The following is a 25,133-nucleotide window of genomic DNA, read 5'->3' as shown; positions in this document are numbered from 1 at the left end:
TCTGTTTCTTAGAACAATACTTTTTTTTGTAAGTTGTGATCTGATAATGATTCTATATTAGAGATTCTCAAGAAAACTATCTCAAAAAGAAAGCGTGCCCCGCCAGCGTGCAAAACGAAATAACAATTATTTCGTTTAGAAACTATGAGGGTTTTATTTGTTTTTCCAATAATTTTCAAGTCTATAAATATCTTCACATATTTTCAAATATCTTAAAAATAGAGACATTTCATTACATTTGGCATCACTGATTCGAACGCTAAATTCTGTTTTTGACGTTGTGAAGCATGCAAGTGCGAGTAAATTCAAAAAACTTTGAAGTAGCTCGCACGCCGGATCACACATGACAATAACTGGCATGATGTGTTCACACGGTGTGAGTAGCTGCACTGCAGTAACTGACTAGACCGACTCGTATGCTTACTCGCACCGTCTGAACCCGGCTTTAGATAACTCGTCTTACTCAAACCTCATCATCATTCAAAGAAGGCCCTCATACTTACAGACCCCGTTCGATTTTGGCAACACGCCCGAATATTTTGTGTTGCCAAAATCGGACCGTGCCAGAAACGAACGGTTTTTTTCATATTTTTTTTAAAACTTTCTAGTGGTTAAAAATATTTAAGGAATAATAAAAAAATACATAACGCGAATATTTTAGTTTTTGCTCTCCTCGGGTACACTATGGTATACACTGGAAAGTCTACTACTCCGAGGTTAAAGATGGAAAAATATAGAATAACCTTTATGCCATGCGCAAATGCTACGGGTACTCGCAAATTGCCGATGTTTATACCTAATTGGAAAAACTAAGAGCCCATAAGGCTTTCAATAGCGTTCAAAATCCTGTTGGATATGCCGCTTCGAAAATTGCATGAACGACGTTTCACGAGTCTTTCGTACCAAATAATCGAAAATTTTCCAGTAGACTGGGAATCGAACCAAAGGCTGTTCTCCTTCTGGACGATTGTACGGCCCATCACTTCCAACATGAGCTGATTTCGGATGACGGTTTGATAGAGGTAAAGTTTCTACCGCCAAACGTGACCCCTTTACTACAGCCCATGGACCAACAGGTCATTCAAATTACCAAAACAAGACACCGAGACAAATTACATCTTGAAATCGCCAATGAGTCTAACTTTAAGCAACGGATTAAGAAAATCAACCTTAAAGACGATTCGTTTTGGCTGCATGAAGCATGGAGGGATGTCTCCGAAACAGTGATTGAACGATCTTGGAAAAATGTAGGCTGGATAGTTGGAACTGCTGCACGAATATGATGTTCCTTTGCGTATTTTGTTCAATTCCCAGATGGACATCGACACAGTTGAAACAACGGAATAGCCCGTGGGAGAATTTTGCATAGATGAATACTCAGACGCGAAAATTATCGCTCTGGTACTGAACAAGGACAACAAAGGCTGCATAGAGGAAGAAGGGGATGACGATCATTTCTTGGATAAACAAGGAGACGAAGATTCGATTTTGGTGAACATCGTACTCCTCATAGCTTTCTGTAGTTAAGCATACATGGAATAACGATTTCAGGTACGAGACGTTTTGTATTTGTTGAGATGTGTACCTCGATAAATGCGGGGTGGCAGGATAAAAAACCGCAGAGGCAGCCCCTTGTGGTTTCCATCGACCAAGGGGGAAAACAATGGATTGCAAGGGGTTGGGGGCACATGCAGATGAGGCCAGAAATGTCGTATGCACCTATTACGTTCACCAATTGACTACTTTTCGGATTCCAAGTGGTTAGAGATTCAATAATAGAATCACCACCCGGGAGTATTCGGAACGCAACAGGAACAGGTCCGCATTTGGCTTATGACGACCTAGACACTAGATATGACCATACATGAGCTAGTTTTTGAATCCCGAGTAATTAAAGGTGTCACATGAAGAGCGTAGTACGATTCTAAGTACTACTTTGATCTTGCCCATTATATTACCGGAACATGTTCCGGCCATATTCCGGAACCAGTTGACCGATTCCAGCCATTTATATTGGCAACATAATGAATTATATTATCTTTCTTTTGTTGAGATTAAATTGGTTGAATGGAAAACGAGAAAACTGAAATAAACAGGATTTAAGAAAAATCGTTCGTTTTTGGCACATGTTGGTTGAATGAAGGACGATAAAACTAAAAAACAGAATGTAAGAAAAACCGTTCGTTTTTGGCACATGTGCCAAAATCAAGCAAAAATCGAACCGTGCCAAAAACGAAACATTCCAAAATCGAACGGGATCTGTACATGCGTTGATAACTATTAATTGAAAATACTGATGTTCGACCACATTCCATTTCAACAGTAAACAGTGCAGCTTTTGCTCTGATATGTGCAATGAGGAATTTCATCACGTGCTGGTCCCTTCTCTCCATCAAGAGCAGAAGTTGGAAACTATCCTCCAAAAATTAAACAGTTCCACTTCCCAGTTAAGTTCTTATCCTACGTGCGACAAATGTCGGCAAGAAATCATAAACAACCAGAATATTTCCGAGAGTTGCTTCAAAATTTTAAGTTGTACCGAACCGAATGGTATCAACGTCCTCATTCTTGTCCACATTGTCCGAAAACGTTTGTGCATTCTGCAGCACTCAGACGCCATTTTCTAGTTCATACGGGTTGTTAAAGAATGTTTTACTTTGAAACAATTAAGTGCGCTACACATATAGCGTCACCGTTACCGTCCCGTCGACTATTCTCTTGGACTTATTTTGCCGACGTCAATGTTACCGGTGATAGTGTATGTGAATTCTACCATACGATTTCCATGGGAGAATATTTGACATTTCATTCCTTTACGTTGACTTCACGGTGACGGGACGGTGTATGTGTAGCGCAATTTAAACGCCAAATCGGCCAGCTGCTGTCCCGACGCTCTTCGATTTTTTTTCAACTTGGTACATATGGTGTGATAATGAAAATTGTGATTTTAGTAGCTGCCACCATATGTACCAAGTAAAAAAAAAACGAAGAGGATCGCGTATCAATCGACTGATTTGGCGTGAACTTGGCTTCATAATGAATTATTCAACTGAATAATTCCGTTACAGATGAACGTTCCTTTTCTTGCCCACATTGTCCGAAAGCTTTTAAGGAAGGCGCAACTCTCAAATGGCACATACGAACCCATACGGGTAGGTAAAATGTTTCACTACAATGAATAACTCAACAGGGTAACTCCTTTGCAGGTGAACGTCCCTTTCCATGTCCGTATTGCGACAAAGCATTTACGATATCTGCAGTCCTTAAAAAACATCTGAAGGCACACTGTAGTGGTAAAGGCGGCTCGGGGCGGGTATCACTGGTGACCGTAAAGGAAGAGATGTCGGATGCTGATGAATCTCTTTGTTGTTGAATGCGATTGTAAAATAAAGTTCATAGGAAAAACGTTTTTTTTAATTTACCAAAAAATAGTTCAACTAAAACTAAAGAAAGTAGTTATGACCAGAGCCTTGATTCTACGAGTGGAATCGAAGGTACGTTATATGATTGAAAACAATTTAAGTATAGAGTATATGCTTAAGCTATATACTAATAGCTTCTAAACAACCGAACGAAATGGTATGATAAACACTTCATTCGAAAGATAAAATGTCTACGCGTTATTTAATTGTTACCTTTTCATCCAAAAACTTGTTACAATAGCCTTAAAATTGATTTCAAAACAGGCTATTGAAATCACCAATCGGTATATAAGCGAGCGCCGCTCGGAAACCCACTCAGTTATAATTGAACAGCGATTGGAGCATGTTGTCACTGTTGTGGTGAAGCTAACTTCGTTTAACATGAAAGCGCTAATGAACGGTGTCACCAAGAGCCTGTTTATGCACCTTAGACCAGAAGGGGATCCACCAGGAGGAGAGTGATGCCACAAACGGTTCCGCTTGAGACATCGGAGGAACCGCCACACACACATACACGTGCGGAACTATTTTCGTTTGGTTGCCATCCAGCGTCGAGAAGATTCCGGGAAGATGTTTTTTTTTTTATCCCATTTATTTATTTAAGGCTCATTAGCATTTTAGCTGTAACAGAGCCGAATTTAAATCGTGTACATGTCACATGGTTATCATATCTATAATTAGCACATTACACAGTTGCCATTCGCCAGTATTTCTTCTATACCATTACATATGGTACATTCACACAGTAGCCATTTAGGCGTAAGAGTTATTCTTTCTGTTCTTCCATTATCCAGTTGGACCACCGGACAGCGGAGACAGTTGATTGATCATTGTTGAGTTATTTATAGAACAGTAGCCCGATGTGTCTGCAGGGCAGAGCAGTTGTATGGATGAATCGATCTTATTTCGACCGTGGATCGATCTCCATCGCTGATGATTGTTGCATGGACGTAGCTATTCTGTAACAACACAAAGATGGTCAATGAGGGCCCTGAGTTTTGAACTCACGATCGATCGCTTACTAAGCGAACGCGTAACCAATGTGGCTACGGAGACCCCCAAACGGGAAGATGTTATCGTTGCTGAAAAATAATCTGCCAGTTCCCCTGGGAATTGAAAAAAAAATTCAACCTAAAGAGTTTATTCTGCTGTTTCCTATCCATATAAAACTACAACCAAATACATTTGGTTTTATGATTTTTCAATCATGCGCAATGAACAGGTGGTTATCGAGTTAGCATTAACCACTGGTGGGCTTCGAGTATCGAGGAGAATCTGGAAAGATGTTATCGTTATCGTCAAGTGCAATTAGCAGGAAAGCTTCTGAAGATTATTCTTCCCCATCAGTAGGATATTTTTGTATCCAATATTGGATGCGCGCGCAACGGAAAATGTTTCGCATCGCGAAAATCATATAATTTTCAATCGATTATTGCTCAGTCGCTGAAAGTTTCAAACTCAAAGAGTTCGTTCGCCTCTAGTTTGCCTTCCAAATTGCCATCGTAAACCACACCTGAGGGAGCGCAGAAAAGCCGATCCATCAGAAGGTGAAGAGAAGGCGACCAAGAGAGTATCAGCATCGTTGTTACCGATCAAATAACAAGACGGGGTTTCCAAAACCTGAATACTTCTTTATTAAGACGTATTAAATTTTCTTGTAACGATTTACATTGATTTCAATAATAGTTCATAGCAGTGGTTAATTCAACTCACATTGGTGCCCATCTATTCAATGCAGTCCGAAATTTACTGCCGGACGGTAACTGCTTTCTTAGCTGTGACCTAGTTCGCACTGCGGGTTTTCTTTTTATGAGAAACTAAAATAATTATTCATCAATTGTTAATCATACCTGATTAGGAAATCAATTCTTAAGAATATTAATATAAGTTATATGATCGATTGTTCGTCACTTTTCGCAATCAGTGGCTATCAAAATAAGTATGTGTTATTAATAATTTCACTTGCAGTTGGATAAACTAAATACCTCACTAAAGCCACTTAAAAGTTTAATTTAGAAAACTTCTGCCTATTGCGCATGAATATAACTGAATTTTTTACACCTGTACGTTAAGAGCTATCACATGCAGTCGACTCGAGGTTCAATAGCACAATTTTTTTTTTTTTTTTTTTTTTTATCTGTATTATAGTGACTTTCAACTCATTTGGCTGGTTCGTCACTTTTACTTCCATTTTTGGAAGAATGTCGGGAGTGAGAATTGAACTCGTGACCTTTAGCGTGAGAGGCATGGATGTTACCACTACGCCAGATCGCCTCCACACAATAGCACAATGCCATGTTCACACAATAGTACGCAAGTGCTATGACCTCTTCCGTAGCGTCATTGCGTGCGTATTTGTTCGAGTTGAGCTACGCTGATGACCGATCGATGGCGATCCTTTGGGATCAAGAAGACTGTTTTGTGAAAAGGGCGCAACAATCGTAAAACATCGGAGACATCAGAGGAGCCGCCACACACACATACACGCGCGGAACTATTTTCGTTTGGTTGCCATCCAGCGTCGAGAAGAATCCGGGAAGATGTTATCGTTGCTGAAAAATAATCTGCCAGTTCCCCTGGGAATTGAAAAAAACATTCAAGCTAAAGAGTTTATTTTAATATTTTGTAACCATATAACACTGCGACCAAATACATTTGGTTTTGTGATTTTTCAATCAAGTGCAATGAACAGGTGGTTATCGAGTTAGCATTAACCTCTGGTGGGCTTCGAGTATCGAGGAGAATCTGAAAAGATGTTATTGTTGCTGAAAAATAATCTGCCAGTTCCCTTGGAATTGAAAATTACATTCAAGCGAAAGAGTTTATTATGTTTTCTATCCATATAATACTGCGATACAAATACATTTGGTTTTGTGATTTTTCAATCAAGTGGATCAACGTAAGACCACGTCTTCCGGCAATTTATTAGAGGTGCAATGAATCTTAAGAAGGAATTCCCGCTCTACGCGCACTGGCAAACGATGTTTACTCAACAATTTCTCAAACGGGAAATGGGTGTTGTGAGAAAGTATGAGCGAACGCAAAAATTATGTAGACTGATTTGATGCAACAGATTTTTTGTCTATTGGAAATGGAATACAAATCGTATCACAATACAAGCAATGTATTATGTATTATACAACTTTCGTGTGATTGCTTCTTTTGCTGAATATTGTGCCTTCAACGTAAAGCTCTTGTTTTCGAAGTCAAATGATCAAACAAATGATCACTAAATCAACGATAGTCCTACGTCACCCTTCCGGTTATACCACAGATATAATCCACTTCTTGTTTTTTGTAACTTATGTTTGAGAATTAATGACAAGCCATTAGGGTGAACATAAGAAAGCGGAGAAATAAATCTTGCACCAATTTTGCGTGATTGCTTCTTTAGCTGAATATTTTGCTTTCGCTACATACAAGTTGTTCGACGACGAATCTTGCTTTGCTAGCCGTGTCTTGCATCACCCGCGTATAATTCATGACTGAGATGGGGTTTCAAGCAGGTATCCGTCTTTCTAGATTTTTGTGATTTCAATAATTTGTTGTTGTCTTAAGTTATAGAGACTTAAAACTTCTTCAGTTCATTCGACTGTCATTCAGTTCATTCGATCAACAGTTGGCAATATAACATTTTATCTTTCGAATGAAGTGATAATCATGTCACTTCGTTCGGTCGACTAAGAGGTATTGAGGCTCAAAACCTTGTGCATCTGACGTAACGCTCTCGTTCGAATTTTCCGAAATGATTCACGATACGATAGTCCTACGCCAACCTTGCGGTTATACCACAGATATAACCCACTTCGTATTTTATAGACAAAGTACTAGATGACGTGCATTGAGTTATGATAGAGCGATACATCTGCAACTGGCTAAATGGTCTTTGCTACCGGACCAACAACAAGTGACAGTTTCGTGTAAAAGAAAGAAGGAAAATAAACAGTTTGTTGTTTTGTCCATTAGATATAATTAACATTTTAGCGTTCTAATGTTATAATTGATCTCTTTTGATCTGTGATATTATTCGATTAAATAAAATTCCGCTGCTAGAGTGACATGGCGATTGTGAGCAATGATGTGTAAGTTTACATATATGAGAAAATCGTTCTGAAAACAAAAATAACAAATTCAAGCATGTCTACATAATTTTTCATCGCAGAATGCTTTTACATCCGAACGTTTTTTTTTTAACCGGGCACTTTTTCGTTCTATTCAATATCTAACTAAAACTATCAAATCTTTGCATGTTGTATTAATGTGGCTAATAGTTATTAACGTTTGCATTAAAAAATGACAAATTTTATCAATTTTTCATGCGTGATGAGACCACTTGCCCATCGTCAATCACAATAACCCATGAATTTTCAGACAAAATTTGATAGCGCTATCAGTTGAACTGCGGAAGTAATGGCGAAAATAGTAGAGCAACTGCGCTCCATAATTTGTGCGTACTGGGAGTTCCATCCCGTTGCGAAGAAAGTGCTCATCGTCAAGTACTTTGAGTCAGCGGATACACCCGTTTCGATATCTATAATATCCTTACATTTCTGGAGCAGAATGAGATCATTGAACGGAAGCCTGGTTTCAGTCGTTCATCGATGCTACGCGATCTTAAGCCAGCGCTACACGATGCTACGAACACCCTCGAATGCTGGACGCTCGATGATTCGACGCATCGTGTAGTCGACTGACGAGCTACGAACCTCTAATGTCGAGCGTCGAATATTCGCGTTGAAAGGTAATCCGTTCGTTGTGGATGACCTTCCAACGCGAGTGGCACGAGTCAAAGAATTGTTGTCATTCGTTTATTCGACACTCGATGACATTCGATACACCGCTACAAGATTCGTCCGAATCTATCTTTGACAGATTGGTTTGTTTACAAATTTTAGATGAAGGAACTATGAAATTGGTTCATGAAATTCAAAATATTCGGCAAAATATTGCAGTTTAATAATGTTGATTTCAAGCATTTTTAATTTACAGCCCGATATCGGTACAATTGCTACGGCAGCAATTTCTATACTCGCATCGTCATTCAGTTTGTTAACGTTTTTGATGGTAAATAAAAACAATAAACATTCGATCCAAATACTCGCCGATTGTTTGGACCGATTGCATTGAATCGAACTTTCACTTCACCTTGTAGCAGCACATTCGTCACAACATTTGTCGATTCATCGAGTCAAATGTTTGAGTCCAACATTCGAGTGAAACGTTGGACGAATCGTGTAGCGCCCGCATTAAATTGCAGCTGAAGCTAACGCAGAAGATGGAGGAAAAAAAATTCTGAATCGTTCCGGTCTTTGCGCCGGGAGCTCGGTGCAACGGGCAGACAGTAAAAAAACCGAGTGTAGATGGACATTATCATGCGGGAACGTAAGTCAAGACTGGCCGTGTCGGAATAGCAAGCTGTGACCCAGAAACAAAAGCTGAAAGTGGTGAAGGTGATGAAAGCTTATGTGGCTAATCAGCGAAAAGGGAGTATTAAGGTCACTATTCTTCCGTACGGGATTTTCAATAAACGGAAAGATTCACAGCACAAGGTGCCTGCCGGAAGTTGCCTCCTTCATCCAAAAAACAGGAAGTGGGTTATATCTATGGTATAACCGCAAGGGTGACGTAGGACTATCGTTGATTTAGAGATCACTTGTTTGAAGTTGAATCTAAATCCATTCTGAATGAATGAATAAATGAAATATTTGGGGGACTTCGAAAACGAGAGCGTTACGTTGGAGGCACAAGGTTTTATGCATCCAATATAGGATACGAAAAACCTTGTTCTGTAGAATAATCTTCAGAAGCTAACCTGCTAACTGTACTTGATTGACAAATCACAAACCCAAATGTATTATATGGATATTTTATGGATAGAAAACATTAAAATAAACTCTTTCGCTTGAATGTAATTTTCAATTCCAAGGGGAACTGGCAGATTATTTTCCAGCAACGATTAGATATTTCCACATTTTCATAGATACTGGAAGCCCACCAGTGGTTAATACTAACTCGATAACCACCTGTTAATAGCACTTGATTGAAACATATTTGGTCACAGTGTTACATGGATAGAAAACATTAAAATAAACTCTTTCACATGAATGTATTTTTAAATTCCCAGAGGAACTGGCAGATTATTTTCCAGCAATGATTAGATCTTTCCGGAACTTTCTCGATGCTGAATGGCATCCAAACGGAAAGAATTCTGCGCGTGTATGTGTCGATCCTTCGCCGTCCACCTCCTCCAGCACGTTAGGCAACGATGTTGTCTTGTCGATGTCCTCACGAAAAATGAATGTGTCTCACCACCAGAATATCGCTTAAGTATGCTTTTTGTGCGTGATTGAATCGAGAGAAGGTGTGGTTTACGATGGCAATTTGGAAGGCAAACTAGAGGGGAATGAACTCTCTGAGCTCGAAACTTTCGGCGACTGAGCAATAATCGATTGCCTGCGCATACAATATTGGATACGGAAATATCCTACTGATGGGGAAGAATAATCTTCAGAAGCTATCCTGTTAATTGCGATTGATTGAAAAATCACAAAACCAAATGTATTTGGTCACAGTGTTACATGGATAGAAAACATTCAAATAAACTCTTTCACATGAATGTATTTTTAAATTCTCAGAGGAACTGGCAGATTATTTTCCAGAAATGATTAGATCTTTCCGGAACTTTCTCGATGCTGAATGGCATCCAAACGGAAAGAATTCCGCGCGTGTATGTGTGTGTAGCGATGTCTTCCCGGGGAACCGTTTGTGGCATCACTCTCCTCCTGATGGATTCCCTTCTGGCCTAGGGTGCACAAACAGGCTCTTGGTGACACCGTTCATCCGCTCTTTCATGATAAACGAAGAGCTTCACCACAACAGCGACAACATGCTCCAATCGCTGTTCAATTAGAACTGAGTGGATTTCCGAGCGGCGCTCGCTTATATACCGATTGGTGATTTCAATAGCCTATTTTGAAAGCAAATTTAAGACTATTGAAACAAGTTTTTGGATCAAAAAGTAACAAGTATAAAACGCGTAGACATGTTATCTTTCGAATGAAGTGTTTATCATACAATTTCGTTCAGTTGTTTAGGAGCTATTACCGCTCAAAATCTCGGTCTCCGGCGTAACGGTTTCGTTTTCGAAACTTTGATTTTACACCCCGGTATAGAAATGAAAGACGTAGTCCTACGTCAAAAATCATCTTAACGAAGATGTAGTGTTTTGGCCAGACCTCATTACCGCTCATTACGCGAAGAAGTCGCTGGAGTAGAAGAACCGCTTGAAGAGAGTTGTTGTTCAGAAGTCAGCCAACCCTCCGAACGTCTCCCAGCTGCTTTCATCGAGAATTTTTGGGAGGACCTGGAGCGGAGGGTCTACTTCAACAATTTTGTGGCGAAAACGGAGGAGGAACTAATAAATTAACCTAAGAAAGAACTGAAAAACATGCCAACAAACATTAGGTTGGGGAGGAATCAATCCATTATTTTCTTGGCTGGCAACAACAGTGGGGTCGAGTAAAGCTTTCACATCCGGGGCGGAAGTACAGGGTTTATGATTTTATGACCAACGAAAATTTCACCAGGACGCAATGAATGGTGATATTCGCGGCTTGAGCTTTCACTAACATCGAAAATGAACTGATATTTCTGTCGATGGAACGAAATTTATACCAAAACAAACGTGATGGTGAGCCAGCAGTCAAATCGTTATAGGCACAGTAATAGAAAGAAGTGAAGAGTGTCGGTGGAGATATTTTGCACTGACATAATTTGCTTTTCGATTTCAATATGTTCTTTCGATATTTTGCATCCCTGATTTGCACCCTACGCCGCGAGAAAAGTAGAAATATTCGCGCCCAGGACTGAAGAGTCGGTGTCGCACCCGAGGCAGAAGAGCCAGCTCCGGGAGCTCGATTGGGACGTTTTATTGCATCCACCATATAATCCGGATCTGGCACCAAGCGATTACCACCTTTTCCTTGCATTGTAAAACTTCCTGAATAATAAGAAATTGGGATCAAGAGAATATTGTAAAAATCCATTGCTAGAGTTTTTTCTCCAATAGGGACCAAGATTTCAATGAGAAAGGCATTATGAAGCTACCTATTTGACCCAAATCGGATAATCCGAAGCATATTAGAAAAGATTTTGTATTTCACCCAAAAATAATGGATTACTTTTTCCCCAACCTAGTATGTTTTCGACAGCAATTGCGAATGGTCCGGTTGATAGCTGGAAGGCCACCCAAAACGGCGTCGAAATATTTTTCTAACATGGTCAATAAAATTATGTTTTATAAGGAATTTGTCCCATTAAATAATCCTTTATAGTTTTTTTAACGCCATCTGAAAATTGTCCTTTTTTTAATGCAAACGGTATTATATGTGTATTGTATTGTATGTAGTGTAGGAGTAGTAAAGCATTGTTCCTAGCTGTTGACAAAAATATCAAATTTCAAAACAAACATTTGAGTTTCACAAAATCAAAACAGGACATTTAAAAGATGTTTTTAAATCCGGACGGATAAAAATTTAATGATGAAATTTCTTATTGAACGAGTCACATGAGAGTATGTTCATAAAATAATAATCATAAAATAAATTTCATAATTTTTGTTCATTATTGATCTGATCTGTAAATTTTTCAACACACGAAGTCCTGCTTCAGCTGCAGTCTATTGACGGATCAAAAGGACCTGGGCCAAATCAATTACCGCCGTTTTTCATCAAACATTGTGCGAGCTCTCTTGCTTTTCCAGCAACTATTTTGTTCAACCGTTCTCTTAGTGAGAATTGCTTTCCCATGATCTGGAAATCCGCCTCAACCACACCAATCCATAAGTGTGGGTCGCTCAATGATGTGGAGAACTATCGTGGGATCTCCATTCTTAGCTGTCTGCCGAAGGTCTTCGAAGGAATGGTACACGATGTACTCTACCAGTCTACGAAATACATAATCTCTGACGACCAACATGAAAAAACGCTCGACCACAACCAACTTGCAAAGCTTCGTATCGACTCTGTTGGATAAAATAGAGAAACGGCAATAAGTCGACGCTGTGTATGTTGACTTTGCCAAGGCTTTCGACAAAGTACCGCACATACTAGCCGTTGAGAAGTTCAAGAGGATGGGACTTCCAGAGTGGCTGACACGATGGATTTTGTCTTACCTTACTGGACGCAGTTCCTCGGTGAAAGTTGGAGATGCCTACTCTACCCCTTTCGAGATACATTCCGGAGTACCACAAGGCAGTGTTTTGGGGCCGCTGCTCTTCGTTCTCTTTATAAACGACCTCTGCACAATGTTGAAATCATCGAAATCGTTGTATGCTGACGATCTTAAAATTTTTCGAGTGGTCTCAACGCTAGTAGACTGCTGTGCGTTGCAATCTGACACCGACATGATTTTGGATTGGTGCTGTTTGAACGGGATGGAAGTGAATGTCAGCAAATGCTGTGTGATTTCATTTAGCCGCTTACGTACACCGATTGTCTTCGACTATAAAATGGTGACAACCAGTTTGAAGCGTGCGAGTATCGTGAAGGATCTGGAAATTCTAGTAGACAGCAAACTGAGGTTCACGGAACATATCTCTTTAGTCACTGCGAAAGCATATTCCATGCTAGGCTTCTTAAAACGAAACACGAAATACTTTGATGATATATATTGTTTAAAAACGTTGTACTGCTCATTGGTGCGTAGTGTGTTGGAATACGGGGTACAAGTTTGGGCCCCGTTCCATGTAGTCCACATAAATTGGGTAGAGCGTGTCCAGAAGCATTTTATTCGATATGCTCTTCGGAATCTCAACTGGAGCGATAGGACAAATTTACCAGTGTATGAAAGCCGTTGTATGCTGATTGACTTGCCAACATTAGCAAACAGACGAGCGCTTCTTCAACGATTACTTGTCTTTGATGTCCTGACAGATCACATCGACTGTGCAGACCATTTATCAAAACTTCGCTTCAACACACTTTTTCGAGTAACTCGGCAATCAGACTTTTTCCGCCGATCGAATCACCGCACCACCTATGGTATGAATAATCCACTGGACGTCTGCTGCAACAAGTTCAACGAAGTATCTTTTATGTTTGACTTTAATATACCAAAAAGTGTGTTTAGGTTTAGACTTAGTATGTAATAATATCTGTACGATTTTTATGTCGAAGATAAACAATTTTTGTTTAAGATTATAATAAAATAGCAATGAAATAAAAAGCTATACAAAAATTTATAACTAATTTCTCTCGAAGAAATTTTTTTTTGTACTAAATTTATTTTTAAATGGCTCTCAGCAACATTAAGTAACAATGAGCCGTGTTTATGAATAGGGAAAACCCTCTGTGAGTAGAACAATGCCAATGTTCTTTCTCAAAAAGGCATAAAAACCCTATTATCTTTTCGAAAAAAGTTACAATATAGATAATGACGATATTCACAATAAGATAATATTATAGACTTCTTGTTTAAGCTTCTTGTTGCAGAGATGACCAACTCCTTGGAACTAGTTATATCCTTGGGACTTGGGAAGGAATGTAAATCTGCTCACTTTTCGAATTCTGAGGAAAAAGTTGAAACATAGAAATGGAAATGTTAATAATAAAAATCAAAACAATAAAGGAAAAATAAACATATATATATTCATACTAGCTGCCCAGGCAAACATTGTTCTGCCAAATAAATTATTTCTAGTGAATATTTTGGGTGTTGAATAAAACACACTAATGTATTGTAAGTGTGTTTGAATATTTTAACGATCTTTAAAATAAATCGAATGTGACCGATAAAAAAACGAATTAAATGATTTGAACGAAAGGTTATATGATGTTTCTTGGTGTATTTCATTAACGTAACTGACATGTTTGATCTCTTAAAAGTTAAACGTCAACTGAAAAAAGTAATATAAGTTTGTCGTAAAGTAGAAAAAATGAAATATAGAAAATCAATATTTATTGCTGTCTCCTTGTTAGAAAATACGTGCATGTGATTTTCAACATGGCTTAGTTTATAACAGCTTGGTCTCGTTCATAAATTGGAAGACAGCGATACGCCAGCTAACTTCAATGGAGCTGATTAATCGGCCTGTTTGGAATCGCGTTATTTTATCGTTGTCATTCAATCGAGGAGTATTCACATCGGTAATCTAAGTTTGAAACACAGCCATATTGCTTCCTTTATTCATGGATGTTTTTATTACTCTTCACCGATTTTCAGAACTCAATATTCATATATGCATATGAGTGATCGGATTTTACAATTCGATCGAAATCGACTGTTACACTCTTAAATTCGTTCGCCTTGTCGCGAAACAATGGTCAAAATAAGTCATCCGTATTTGTGGTTCAATTTACTCTCTATCTGATCGGCATAATTCCGGAAATAATTCTAAATTGTTGAAATTTGAATGAAAATTATTATTCGATATCGTTTGGGTGCTAAATTTGTTTTGAATGTGTTTGAATGCTAAATTTTGCGTGTTTATCCCACCCGAAAAACCATTACTATTTTTGCTTCATAGAAATGGAACATGGAGACCAATGTTGTTTACGTCGAATTGCGTGACAAGGTTGTCACATTTGCTCAACTCGATTGGACTTGAGCTTGAACAGAATGCAAAATTGCGCTTTTTCCATTCAACAGAATACAACCAACAATATGTGAGGACGAATACAATCGAACTTCATTTTGTGTTTGAACACACGCGCAATGTCATGACAATGCATTGCGCTTTGGCCTGGCTATAACTGAAGCTGTGTCGGCGTTGCTCATGATAGTGTCTCGCAAGTGAATGTATTATTCCTCGTACCGCTTTTGTTGATTGTGTAGTAAGAATTGCAGTGGTTCACTCTCTACCTTCGCGTATATGTCGACCATAAATTGTTGGCACAGCTTACGATATCTTGAATTGGCGTTTCTTGACCATGCCAAATCTCCATATGATAAACATAAAAATCTTTCGAGCGCGCCCTCTGTTTGTTTCGTCGCATGTTCATAAATATTAAATCAAAATGAGAAATGATGTTCATAATGAATTAAGTATCTGTGACGGGGTCTCGTTGGTCTAATGTTTATGCAAGAGATTTTTCGTTAAAGAAACCCTTCTGACTTGCACTGTAGTCACGCGTATTCTAGAGCTTGCCACTCCAGAATACATTCATGGCGTATTGTTCGTCATAGAAATCTCAACTATTTACTAATAAAAATGACGCAAGTAGTACAACGTTGAGAAGGCAAACCTTGGGAACGTTAGTGCCATTGAAGAAGAACATACCGAGGGTCGTATGAACGGTGTGTGTCAACGATGAATTCCAGATTATTATTTTTTTCTTCGCATTAAATTTCTCGTGTCACCGTGCTATCATGATTCCAGCAGGGCTTGTGCTTTGGATCTACACAAGTGCTCTCCAGCTGATGTTTTATCAGGGTTGATGGTAATAGCGTGATTGTCATTTTGTAATCCGAGCAAATATGATTTGAAGAATTTCGATAACTAATTGTTCTCATTCAAAAAGACTTCCAGCTCGTCGGAGATGCTCCCTGCTTTAGATGAATTGATGTTACTTGTGTATTTGTAGATGGATGTTCAATGAAGCGGGCGTTACGCCATCAGTCATTGAACAACTAAAATAAATTCGTTCTGTTGAAAAAACGAACAACGGTTAAATTATTAGATTAATTTTGACACAAAAACAATAAAATCGCAATTAAAAATAGGGAATTGGGGTCAAAATTTAAGGTTATATGTATGGTATGAAGTCGAATTTTTGAAAAAAAATATCCAGATCTTTTTTTCTGCATAGAGCCACCCTATTCGGTATTAAATGTATGGTTATCGGTATCCTACCGGTATCATATATAGTTTACAACCTATTCTCATACCTACCAAGTATTTTGAGTATAATATCATCAAAATCGGTCGAGCCGTTTCGGAGGAGTTCGGTAACAAACACCGTGACACGAGATTTTTTATATTATATATTCATATTTGGAAATGTATGGATTTGAGAAAATCATAAATTAAAGAAATAGCATCGATATTACGAGTAGCCAGAACATCGCGAATCGGAGAATTAGGTGGCATTCCCTTATTGCGAAAATTTTCTATTAAAGATAACCTATCATTTTGAAACTCAGAACAAAACCACACAATATGATCAATATCGTGATATCCTATACCACACACACACATAGGTTACTTCTTCTTCTTCTTGAATGGCGTTAACGTTCCCTTGTGGAACTTTTGCCGTCTCAACGTATGCATTAACTAGCGTCATTTATTAATACTTGGTCGAGATTTCTTAAGCCAAATAACACGCCTTGAATGTATTCCGAGGGGCAAGCTCTGGAATACGCATGACCACAGTGCAAGTCGAAGGAAATTTCTTTGACGAAAAATCCCCCGGCCAGAACGGGAATCGAACCCGAGCACCCGGCATGATAATGTGAGACGCTAACCACTCGGCCACGGGTGCACATAGGTTACTATCACTGATGTTGATTCGAAATAGATGTGCATTCGAAGAATAATGGTTAGACATGAGTCTGCACACTACCCGTATAAAATCACGAGAAAAATGATATCCTTTAAACCATGGTTTGAGAGAAACCCTAGGAATGATAGAATATAGCCATCGGCCTTTATCACTACTATTCCAACTTGACTGCCAAGATACAAGTGCCCGTTCACGAGGAATATGAAGATATTCATCGAAAGTAATTGGCCTATACAATAAGTCTCCTTCCAAAACGCCCTTCTTGGCAAGAAAGTCTGCTTTCTCATTTCCTGGTATCGAACAATGAGACGGAATCCATACAAAAGTGATATTAAATGAACTAGTTATGAGAGCACTTAAAAGCTGATGGATTTCAGATAAGAAATATGACGTATATCTAGTCCTCACTGAACGGAGTACCTCTGAAGAGCTGAGACTATCAGAAAAAATGAAAAAATGATCTGGTGCCAAGGTCTGAATATGATGAAGGGCCATGTATATTGCAGCTATTTCTGCAACAAACACCGAACAGGGTAAACTAAGCCTACGGAAAGTGAAGAAATTGATATTGAATATACCAAAGCCTGTGGATCCATTAAGACTAGATCCATCAGTAAAAAAAGTTTTGATTGGGTCAATATGTTTATACCTTGACAGGAATATCGCAGGTATAACTAAATGACGGAGATCAGTTGAAATATTATGCACATAATCCTTCATTGACATGTCAAAAGTAATAGAGGAACTGAACAAAAATGAAGGAATGATCTGGGAACCAGATAAAGCAGATGGACTTTCCAAAGTCATAAATTCATGATATAGAGACATCCGCCTAGATTGAACGCCTGAGTTCAATATTTTTTCAAAGTTTGCTATCACTTTCGGATTAAGTGTTTCACAGCGTATTAAAAAACGGAATGATAACTCGAAAAAACGTACGGAGAGAGGAAGTATGCCATCTAGAATTTCTAGGCTCATAGTATGAGTTGACTGCATACATCCTAGAGCAATACGCAAACAGCGATCCTTTCCAAATGCAAAATGTGGGTACAGGCAGCAGATCTGAAGCAAAAACTACCATACTCCATAACAGATAAAATGGTTGTTTTATACAACCTAATCAAATCCTCAGGATGAACCCCCCACCAAGTTCCTGTTATTGATCGAAGAAAATTTATTCTTTTCTGACATTTTTGTTTCAAGTAGCCTATGTGTTTACCCCATGTTCCTTTGGAGTCAAACACAACACTTAAATACTTAAATGACATCAAGTGACGAATAGTTCTATCAAAAAGTTTAAGCTGTATTTGAGCAGGATGATGTTTTCTTGGAAATACAACCATCTCTGTCTTCTCAGAAGAAAATTCAATACCCAATCTACAGTCCCAATCAACCAAATTGTCAAGAGAATCTTGCAAAGGATTATGAAGATCGGTGCTGTCTTTGCCCATTACTGATACTACACAGTCATCTGTAAACTGTCTCAAAGTACAATTTCCCGATAAACAAATATCAATATCATTCACATAGAAGTTGTAAAGAATTGGACTAAGACATGAGCCTTGAGGGAGACCCATGGAGCTAATGCGCAAAACTGACGAAGAACCATGAGAAAAACTCATATGATTTTCACGCATTAGGTTAAACAGAAAACTATTTAATTTCTGGGAAATCCCATTTAGGCAAAGTTTCTGAAAAAGAACTTCAATGGAAACAGAGTCGAACGCACCTTTGATATCTAGGAACACTGATGCCATTTGTTGCTTACTACACAAGGCAAAGTCAACCTCTGATGAAAGAAGCGCAAGGCAATCATTGGTTCCTTTGCCTCTACGAAACCTGAACTGCGAAGGCGAGAGAAGATTAAAGGGTGTGTCACATCAAATTGCATCACGAAAAAAACGCTGTAGAAATTTAATTTTTAGGAATTATATCTTCAGCTTTCGCTTATAATCAGATAAGAGTGTATAGATCACGTTGGCCATGCTTCACTGTAAATTTTTCGTAAATTTGGAAAAATGTCGTCGAACGAAAAAGAGCGTCGTGAATTAATCCTGTGCACTCATTTCGAGAATCCGGAGTTGTCACATCGGGACATCGGTAAGATGCTGGGAATCGTCCAATCCACGGTCAGCAGAGTACTAAAACGATACTTCGAGAACCTAACCATCGACCGGAAGGTGAAGAACGGCAAAAATGGATGCTCCGTCAGTGAAATAGATCACAAGCGCGTAGTTAAGCAGTTTAGACTTGATCCGAGAAGTTCGGTCCGGGATGTCGCCAATAAGCTGAATTTGTCAAGTTCATTCGTCCAGCGGACCCAGCAGCGGGAGGGCCTGCGTACATACAAGGTTCAGAAGGCTCCTAACCGCGACGAAAGGCAAAACATGGTGGGGAAGACGCGAGCCCGGAAGCTGTACACCGAAATGCTGACGATGCCGCATTGCCTGGTAATGGACGACGAAACCTACGTCAAAGCGGACTTTCGTCAGCTGCCGGGCCTGTTGTTCTTCTCCGCAGAGGACAAATTCAGCGTTCCGGAGGAGATTCGCAAGCAGAAACTATCCAAGTTTGCCAAAAAGTACATGGTGTGGCAAGCGATCTGCTCTTGCGGAAAGCGGAGCGCCCCCTTTACCTTAAGGAGTGCCTACAGAAGCGCTTACTACCACTATTGAAGCAGCACGAGGGCCCGACCATCTTCTGGCCGGATCTCGCTTCGTGCCACTATTCAAAGGACGTGTTGGAGTGGTACGAAGCCAACGGGGTCACCTTCGTGCCAAAGGAAATGAACCCGCCCAACGCGCCGGAGCTTCGCCCAATAGAGAAATATTGGGCGATTATGAAGCAGGCCCTCCGGAAGAACCCAAAAGTTGTCAAATCGGAGGCGGATTTCAAGAGAAAATGGATTTCTGTTCAAAAAAAACTACAACCTGACGTTGTACAGAACCTTATGGACGGGGTAAAGAGGAAGGTGCGAGCATACGGGCTTGGGCTCGAAGTATGAATAAAAAGAAAATGCCAAAAGTTGTTTAATAGTTTTTATTTTACTGTATAAAATTTTCAAAAGGATCAGTCTACTGGGCGAATTTCTACAGCGTTTTTTCCGTGATACAATTTGATGTGACACACCCTTTATTAGATTCAACCCAGCTATCTAAACGATGGAGAATCATTTTTTCTAGTAATTTGCGAATGCAAGATAGCATTGCAATTGGTCTATAAGAATTATAATTAGACGCAGGTTTACCAGGTTTCAGAATAGCTATAACTTTAATTTGTCGCCACTCATGCGGAATAATATTCTGCTCAAGGAAAGCATTGAACAGTTTCAGTAAACGTTTCTTCGCATTATCAGGTAGATTTTTCAACAAATTAAATTTGATCCTATCTGACCCTGGAGCCGTGTTGTTGCAAGAAAGAAGGGCAAGAGAAAATTCAGTCATACTGAATGGAGGCTCAACATCATCAGATGACTCTAAGAAGGGAGAAGGAGCGGGGGCTGAGTCTGGACATATCTTCTTAGCAAAATCAAAAATCCACTTTTCTGAATATCCAACTTCTTCATTTGAATGAGATGAATTTCTCAATTGTCTGGCAACTCTCCAAAGAGTTCTCAAGGAAGTCTCTCGTGAAAGCCCATTCACAAAATGACGCCAATAGCCTCTCTTTTTAGCTTTAATGAAGCTTTTGAATTTACGCTCCAGATAAATGTAGTTATCATAACGTTTACGGGTGCCCAATTTTCGCCAATCTTTAAACGCATTCGATTTATCTTTATAGAGATTTGTACATTCTTGGTCCCACCACAGATTAGGAGGACGTCTACGAAACGAATTACCAGTAAAACGCTTCGTCTGAGCATCAATAGCACTGTCAAGAATTAAACCAGTTAGAAAATTATATTCTTCCAGCGGGGGTAACTCATGAACTGATGCCACCGATTCTGAAATAATTGAAGAAAATCTCTTCCAATCAATGTTTCTAGATAAATCATATTTGTTGTTTCAAACGATTTTGAATTATTTGAAATGAAATAGTAATTGGCAAATGATCACTTCCATGTGGATCTTGGATGACTTTCCAATTACAATCTAAAGAAAAAGTGGAAGAACAACTAAGCAATTAGCGCGGCCTAAAGATGGAGCAATTCTTGTTACATCACCTGTATTCAACATTGCCAAGTTGAAGTCCTCGCAAAGATCATAAATCAAATTGGTCCTTCGATCATCGAAAGACTCACCCCATCCAATTCGATGAGAGTTGAAATCTCCCAAAATAAGATTAGGTTGCGGTAAAAGTTCAACTATATTCACAAGATTTCTATAATTAAGCATAGTTCTTGGAGGAATATAAATAGAAGCAATGCACAAATCTTTACCCTTGATACGTGCCTGACACGCAAGAATTTCAATTCCTGTGACTACAGGCAGGGGAATCCTGTAAAATGGGTAGCATTTTCTAATACCTATGAGAACTCCTCCATAGGAATCATCACGGTTTAAACGGATAATATTGAAATCATGGATGTTTAACACATTGTCCGAACGAAGCCATGTTTCAGATAGAGCAAACGCATCACAATTCAAAAAATTAAGCATTTGCTTGAAAGCATCAAGTTTAGATAGAATACTCCTACAATTCCACTGCAAAATAGTGGGTTTCCCTGATTCATCCAATAAATTAGGCATCGAAATTAATGAACGAGAGAAGGGGCCACTTTGAAGTCATTTGTTTAGCTATCTGGCTGACAGAAGCCAAGCAAAAATTCAACCTTTCAGTGAATCTGATATTCCGAAAAAATCAAGAATCCATTGAACAATTGATGAAAAGGTAATACCTCCTGACAAAGATGAGGGTTCAGGAACCGATTGAGAAGTAAATTGAGAATGGCTTGACAATTCAGGGAAATGAACGTCATAATTTGAAGATCTCCAACCAAGAGGGTTATTCTTAGGTGGAGCAGAATAATTAGAAGATTCTGGATTGTTAGAGATCAATCCTCTTTTTTTAGATGGCTTAGAGGATGAAGCAATTTTTCTCTTCCTGACTCTTCCTGTGATTACTGGATCAAATTGAGAATCCGAATCATCATCTTCTGATAGAACAGAGAAAGGATTTTCTGAAGCCTCGGGTACCTGAGGAGAAGCTGCCTTGAGCATTTCAGCGAATGATCGATTAGAACGATCCTCAAGTGATTGCTTGAGTTTCATCGAACGTAATTTATATTTCGGACAATCCTTAATTGCATGAGGAACATCTCCACAAAAAATGCACTTATCAGCATCCTTGTTACAAGTGACTTCATCATGGTCGTCTGCACATTTTGAGCATTTTCTTTTATTACAACAGTATTTTCTTGTGTGACCTAACTGATTTTAATTGCAATCATTAAGCAAGTCATTATTTTAGAGGTATATAACCGTACTGGAAGACGAAGTTTATCAATAAGCACATAATTTGGAAGTGCTGTGTCTTCGAAGGATATTCTGAAAGAGCCAGATTGATAATACTTTTTTTCTGTACCCTCAGTTATTGAAGAGTTCAGAGATCTCACCTCCAAATCTTTAATATGTGGAATATTTGCATTGTGGAAGATACCCTTAGCTTTTACAAAATCTTCTAGTTGAAGAGATTTTTCCGTAACTACACCATCGATTTCAACAATGTGAGCCGGAATATAAACTCTATATTCATTAGTAAAAAAAAGAGTTTTTCACTATTGCGTTAGCATCTTTGTAATTTGAGAGCACAACGCGAAGTTTATCTCTATTGACTTTCGTCATTTCTAGGACACCTGAGTACTTAGACGTCAGGTCTTTGTAAATTTGAGATACTCTTAGAGGTTTCCCTTTGGGACGGAAGAATACCACCCAACGGTTTTTCGATGATTCGGGAGCTTTCAGGTATTGTCTAATTGTCAGAATTAGGCAGAGATTGTGTCGAAGAGCGGAGAACAGAGTCACTATTTGGTACAGACGAAGAGGTTGACTGCGATTGTTTTTGCTTTTTTCCTGGAGAAACCGTAAAACCATCTGGAGGAGGGTCTAAGACCCTCATTTCAGCATCGGAGGATTCATTACCCTCCATAAAAAAAAGTAAAAAAATTGAGAGAGTAGACTCTGTAGAAATGAATAAATGATAAAATAAAAAAAATAAATAAATAAATAAAATAAAATATGTGTATGTACGTGTATATGTATACGCATGCGTGAAAGAAAAATAAAACGAAAACTTATCTTAAAAGTATCGAGATGTATGTTAGAAAACTTTTAAAATCCTTGAAGCGGGTCCAATGGCAACTTCACACTCCAAAAACACTTGAAAAATAATTCCGACTTCAAGAAAAATCCTTCATTTCAGTATATCGATTCTGCTTCTTTCGAAATTCCGTCAAAAATCGTCTTGAATATTGCTGAAAAACACAGAGAAAAAAGGAACGGAAAATACGTATTTAATCGTGATGATTTGAAATATACGTCACCTTTTTCCCAAGGCTTGCTGCTATGAACTCTCAAAGAAATGCTGCTGGCAAAATGTGTCCGGAATTTAAAGCAAAAGTGTCCGGAAATAAAATCACGAATAAATATTTTTTATTAGTTGAAGTTTTCATCATAAGTGCTTAAGGGTCCAGATTTAGATACATTACGATACGTCCGCGTAGGTTGCTTACTATTCTGCTTTAGTTCATAAAACAAAAAGGAAGGGGCATAATTCATTCATTTTTCCGAGGCTCTAAATTGACCTAAAATGTCTGTGATTCAAAGAAGGCCTTCATACTTACATGCTTTGATAACTATTAGTTGACAATTGCTTCTCAATTGATAAATCATAAATATCCTTAAAGATACTGATGTTCGATCACGTTCCATTTCAACAGTAAACAATGCAGCTTTTGCTCTGATATGTGCAATGAGGAATTTCATCACGTGCTGGTCCCTTCTCTCCATCATGAGCAAAAGTTGGAATCCATCCTTCAAAAATTAAACAGTTCCACTTCCGAGTTAAGTTCATATCCTACGTGCGACAAATGCCGACAAGAGTTCATAAACAACCACAACATTAGCGAGAGTTGCTTTCAAATTTTACGCAGTGCCGAACCGAATGGCATCAAGACGGAGCCAGAGTTAATGATTGATGATCACGAACTGTCGAATAGCGATAGCATTTTGGGTGCAGACCCAATGAAACAGGAAGCCGAAATGCCAATCGTTGGAAAAAATGGAGAGGTATTCTTCATAAGCGAAATGGATGGAGAAGGCGACAATATATCACTGATTTCAGTTGCTAAAACGGATACACAAGAAAGAAGTAATTTGGATGTTTTACAAAAGAAATTTCACTCATCTTCATATTTTCTGTAAATATTGACTGATAATTTATTTCAGAAACAGAAACGTTAGAATGTGAAAAATGTGAAAAAACATTCCGCTCAAAACACGGTCTGACAATGCACCTTCGAACTCATACGGGTTGGTTAAAAAAGTTCTATCCAATAAACCATTCAGCAGGATCATTCCTTTGCAGGTCAACCTCGTTATTCTTGTCCACATTGTCTAAAAGCGTTCAAGAATTCTTATTTGCTTCAAAACCATATTCGAGTTCATACAGGTTGGTGATTATGTTTTACTATAATGAACTATTTATCGAATTCATTCGTTTACAGATGAACGTCCTTATTCTTGTCCACATTGTCCGAAAGCGTTCAGGACTTCTTGTGCGCTTAAAAATCACATTCGAGTCCATACAGGTTGGTGAATATGTTTTGCTATGATGAACTATTCAGCAGGGTCATTCCTTTGCAGGTGAACGTCCTTATTCTTGTCCACATTGTCCAAAAACGTTTAAGATTCGTCCAACGCTCCAACAACACATTCGAGTTCATACAGGTTGGTAAAAAATGTTTACTAGAATAAACATTTCAGCAGAGTCTTTCATTCGTAGACGAACGTCCCTATTCTTGTCGATATTGTCCGAAAGGGTTTAAAAGTTCTGCAGAGCACCAAAGACACATTCGAACTCATACAGGTTGGTAAAGGATGTTTTACAACAATGAAACATTCAGCAGAGTCTTTAACTTTTAGACGAGCGTCCCTATTCTTGTCCACAGTGCCCGAAGGCGTTTTCTCAAGGTTCAACGCTCAAACAACACATTCGAGTTCATACGGGTTGATAAAGAATGTTTTTATTTTATAATGATTCATTCAGCACTATC

The 25,133-nt window shown here is 38.7% G+C and overlaps 1 protein-coding gene across 3 annotated transcripts in view; it reads left to right on the top strand.

The window, feature by feature from the left end:
• Positions 1-25,133, top strand: part of LOC129768334 (zinc finger protein 358-like) — a 36,790-nt gene that overhangs the window by 10,020 nt on the left and 1,637 nt on the right. Inside the window, exons 1-8 of one of the 3 annotated variants that reach the window (XM_055769908.1) lie at positions 7,311-7,504; positions 23,799-24,229; positions 24,307-24,390; positions 24,446-24,529; positions 24,585-24,668; positions 24,724-24,807; positions 24,863-24,946; positions 25,003-25,086. In XM_055769908.1, the coding sequence (XP_055625883.1) occupies positions 7,482-7,504; positions 23,799-24,229; positions 24,307-24,390; positions 24,446-24,529; positions 24,585-24,668; positions 24,724-24,807; positions 24,863-24,946; positions 25,003-25,086 (958 nt within the window). In that variant the 5' untranslated portion in view covers positions 7,311-7,481. Of the gene's footprint in view, positions 1-7,310; positions 7,505-23,798; positions 24,230-24,306; positions 24,391-24,445; positions 24,530-24,584; positions 24,669-24,723; positions 24,808-24,862; positions 24,947-25,002; positions 25,087-25,133 lie in introns of those variants that run through there. The other 2 variants (XM_055769910.1, XM_055769911.1) reach the window with 2 other exon arrangements.

Source organism: Toxorhynchites rutilus, chromosome 2, assembly GCF_029784135.1.
Source record: "Toxorhynchites rutilus septentrionalis strain SRP chromosome 2, ASM2978413v1, whole genome shotgun sequence".
NCBI lineage: Eukaryota > Metazoa > Arthropoda > Insecta > Diptera > Culicidae > Toxorhynchites > Toxorhynchites rutilus.
Note: the sequence above shows the minus strand (reverse complement) of the source record. Positions and strands in the feature narration are given on the sequence as shown.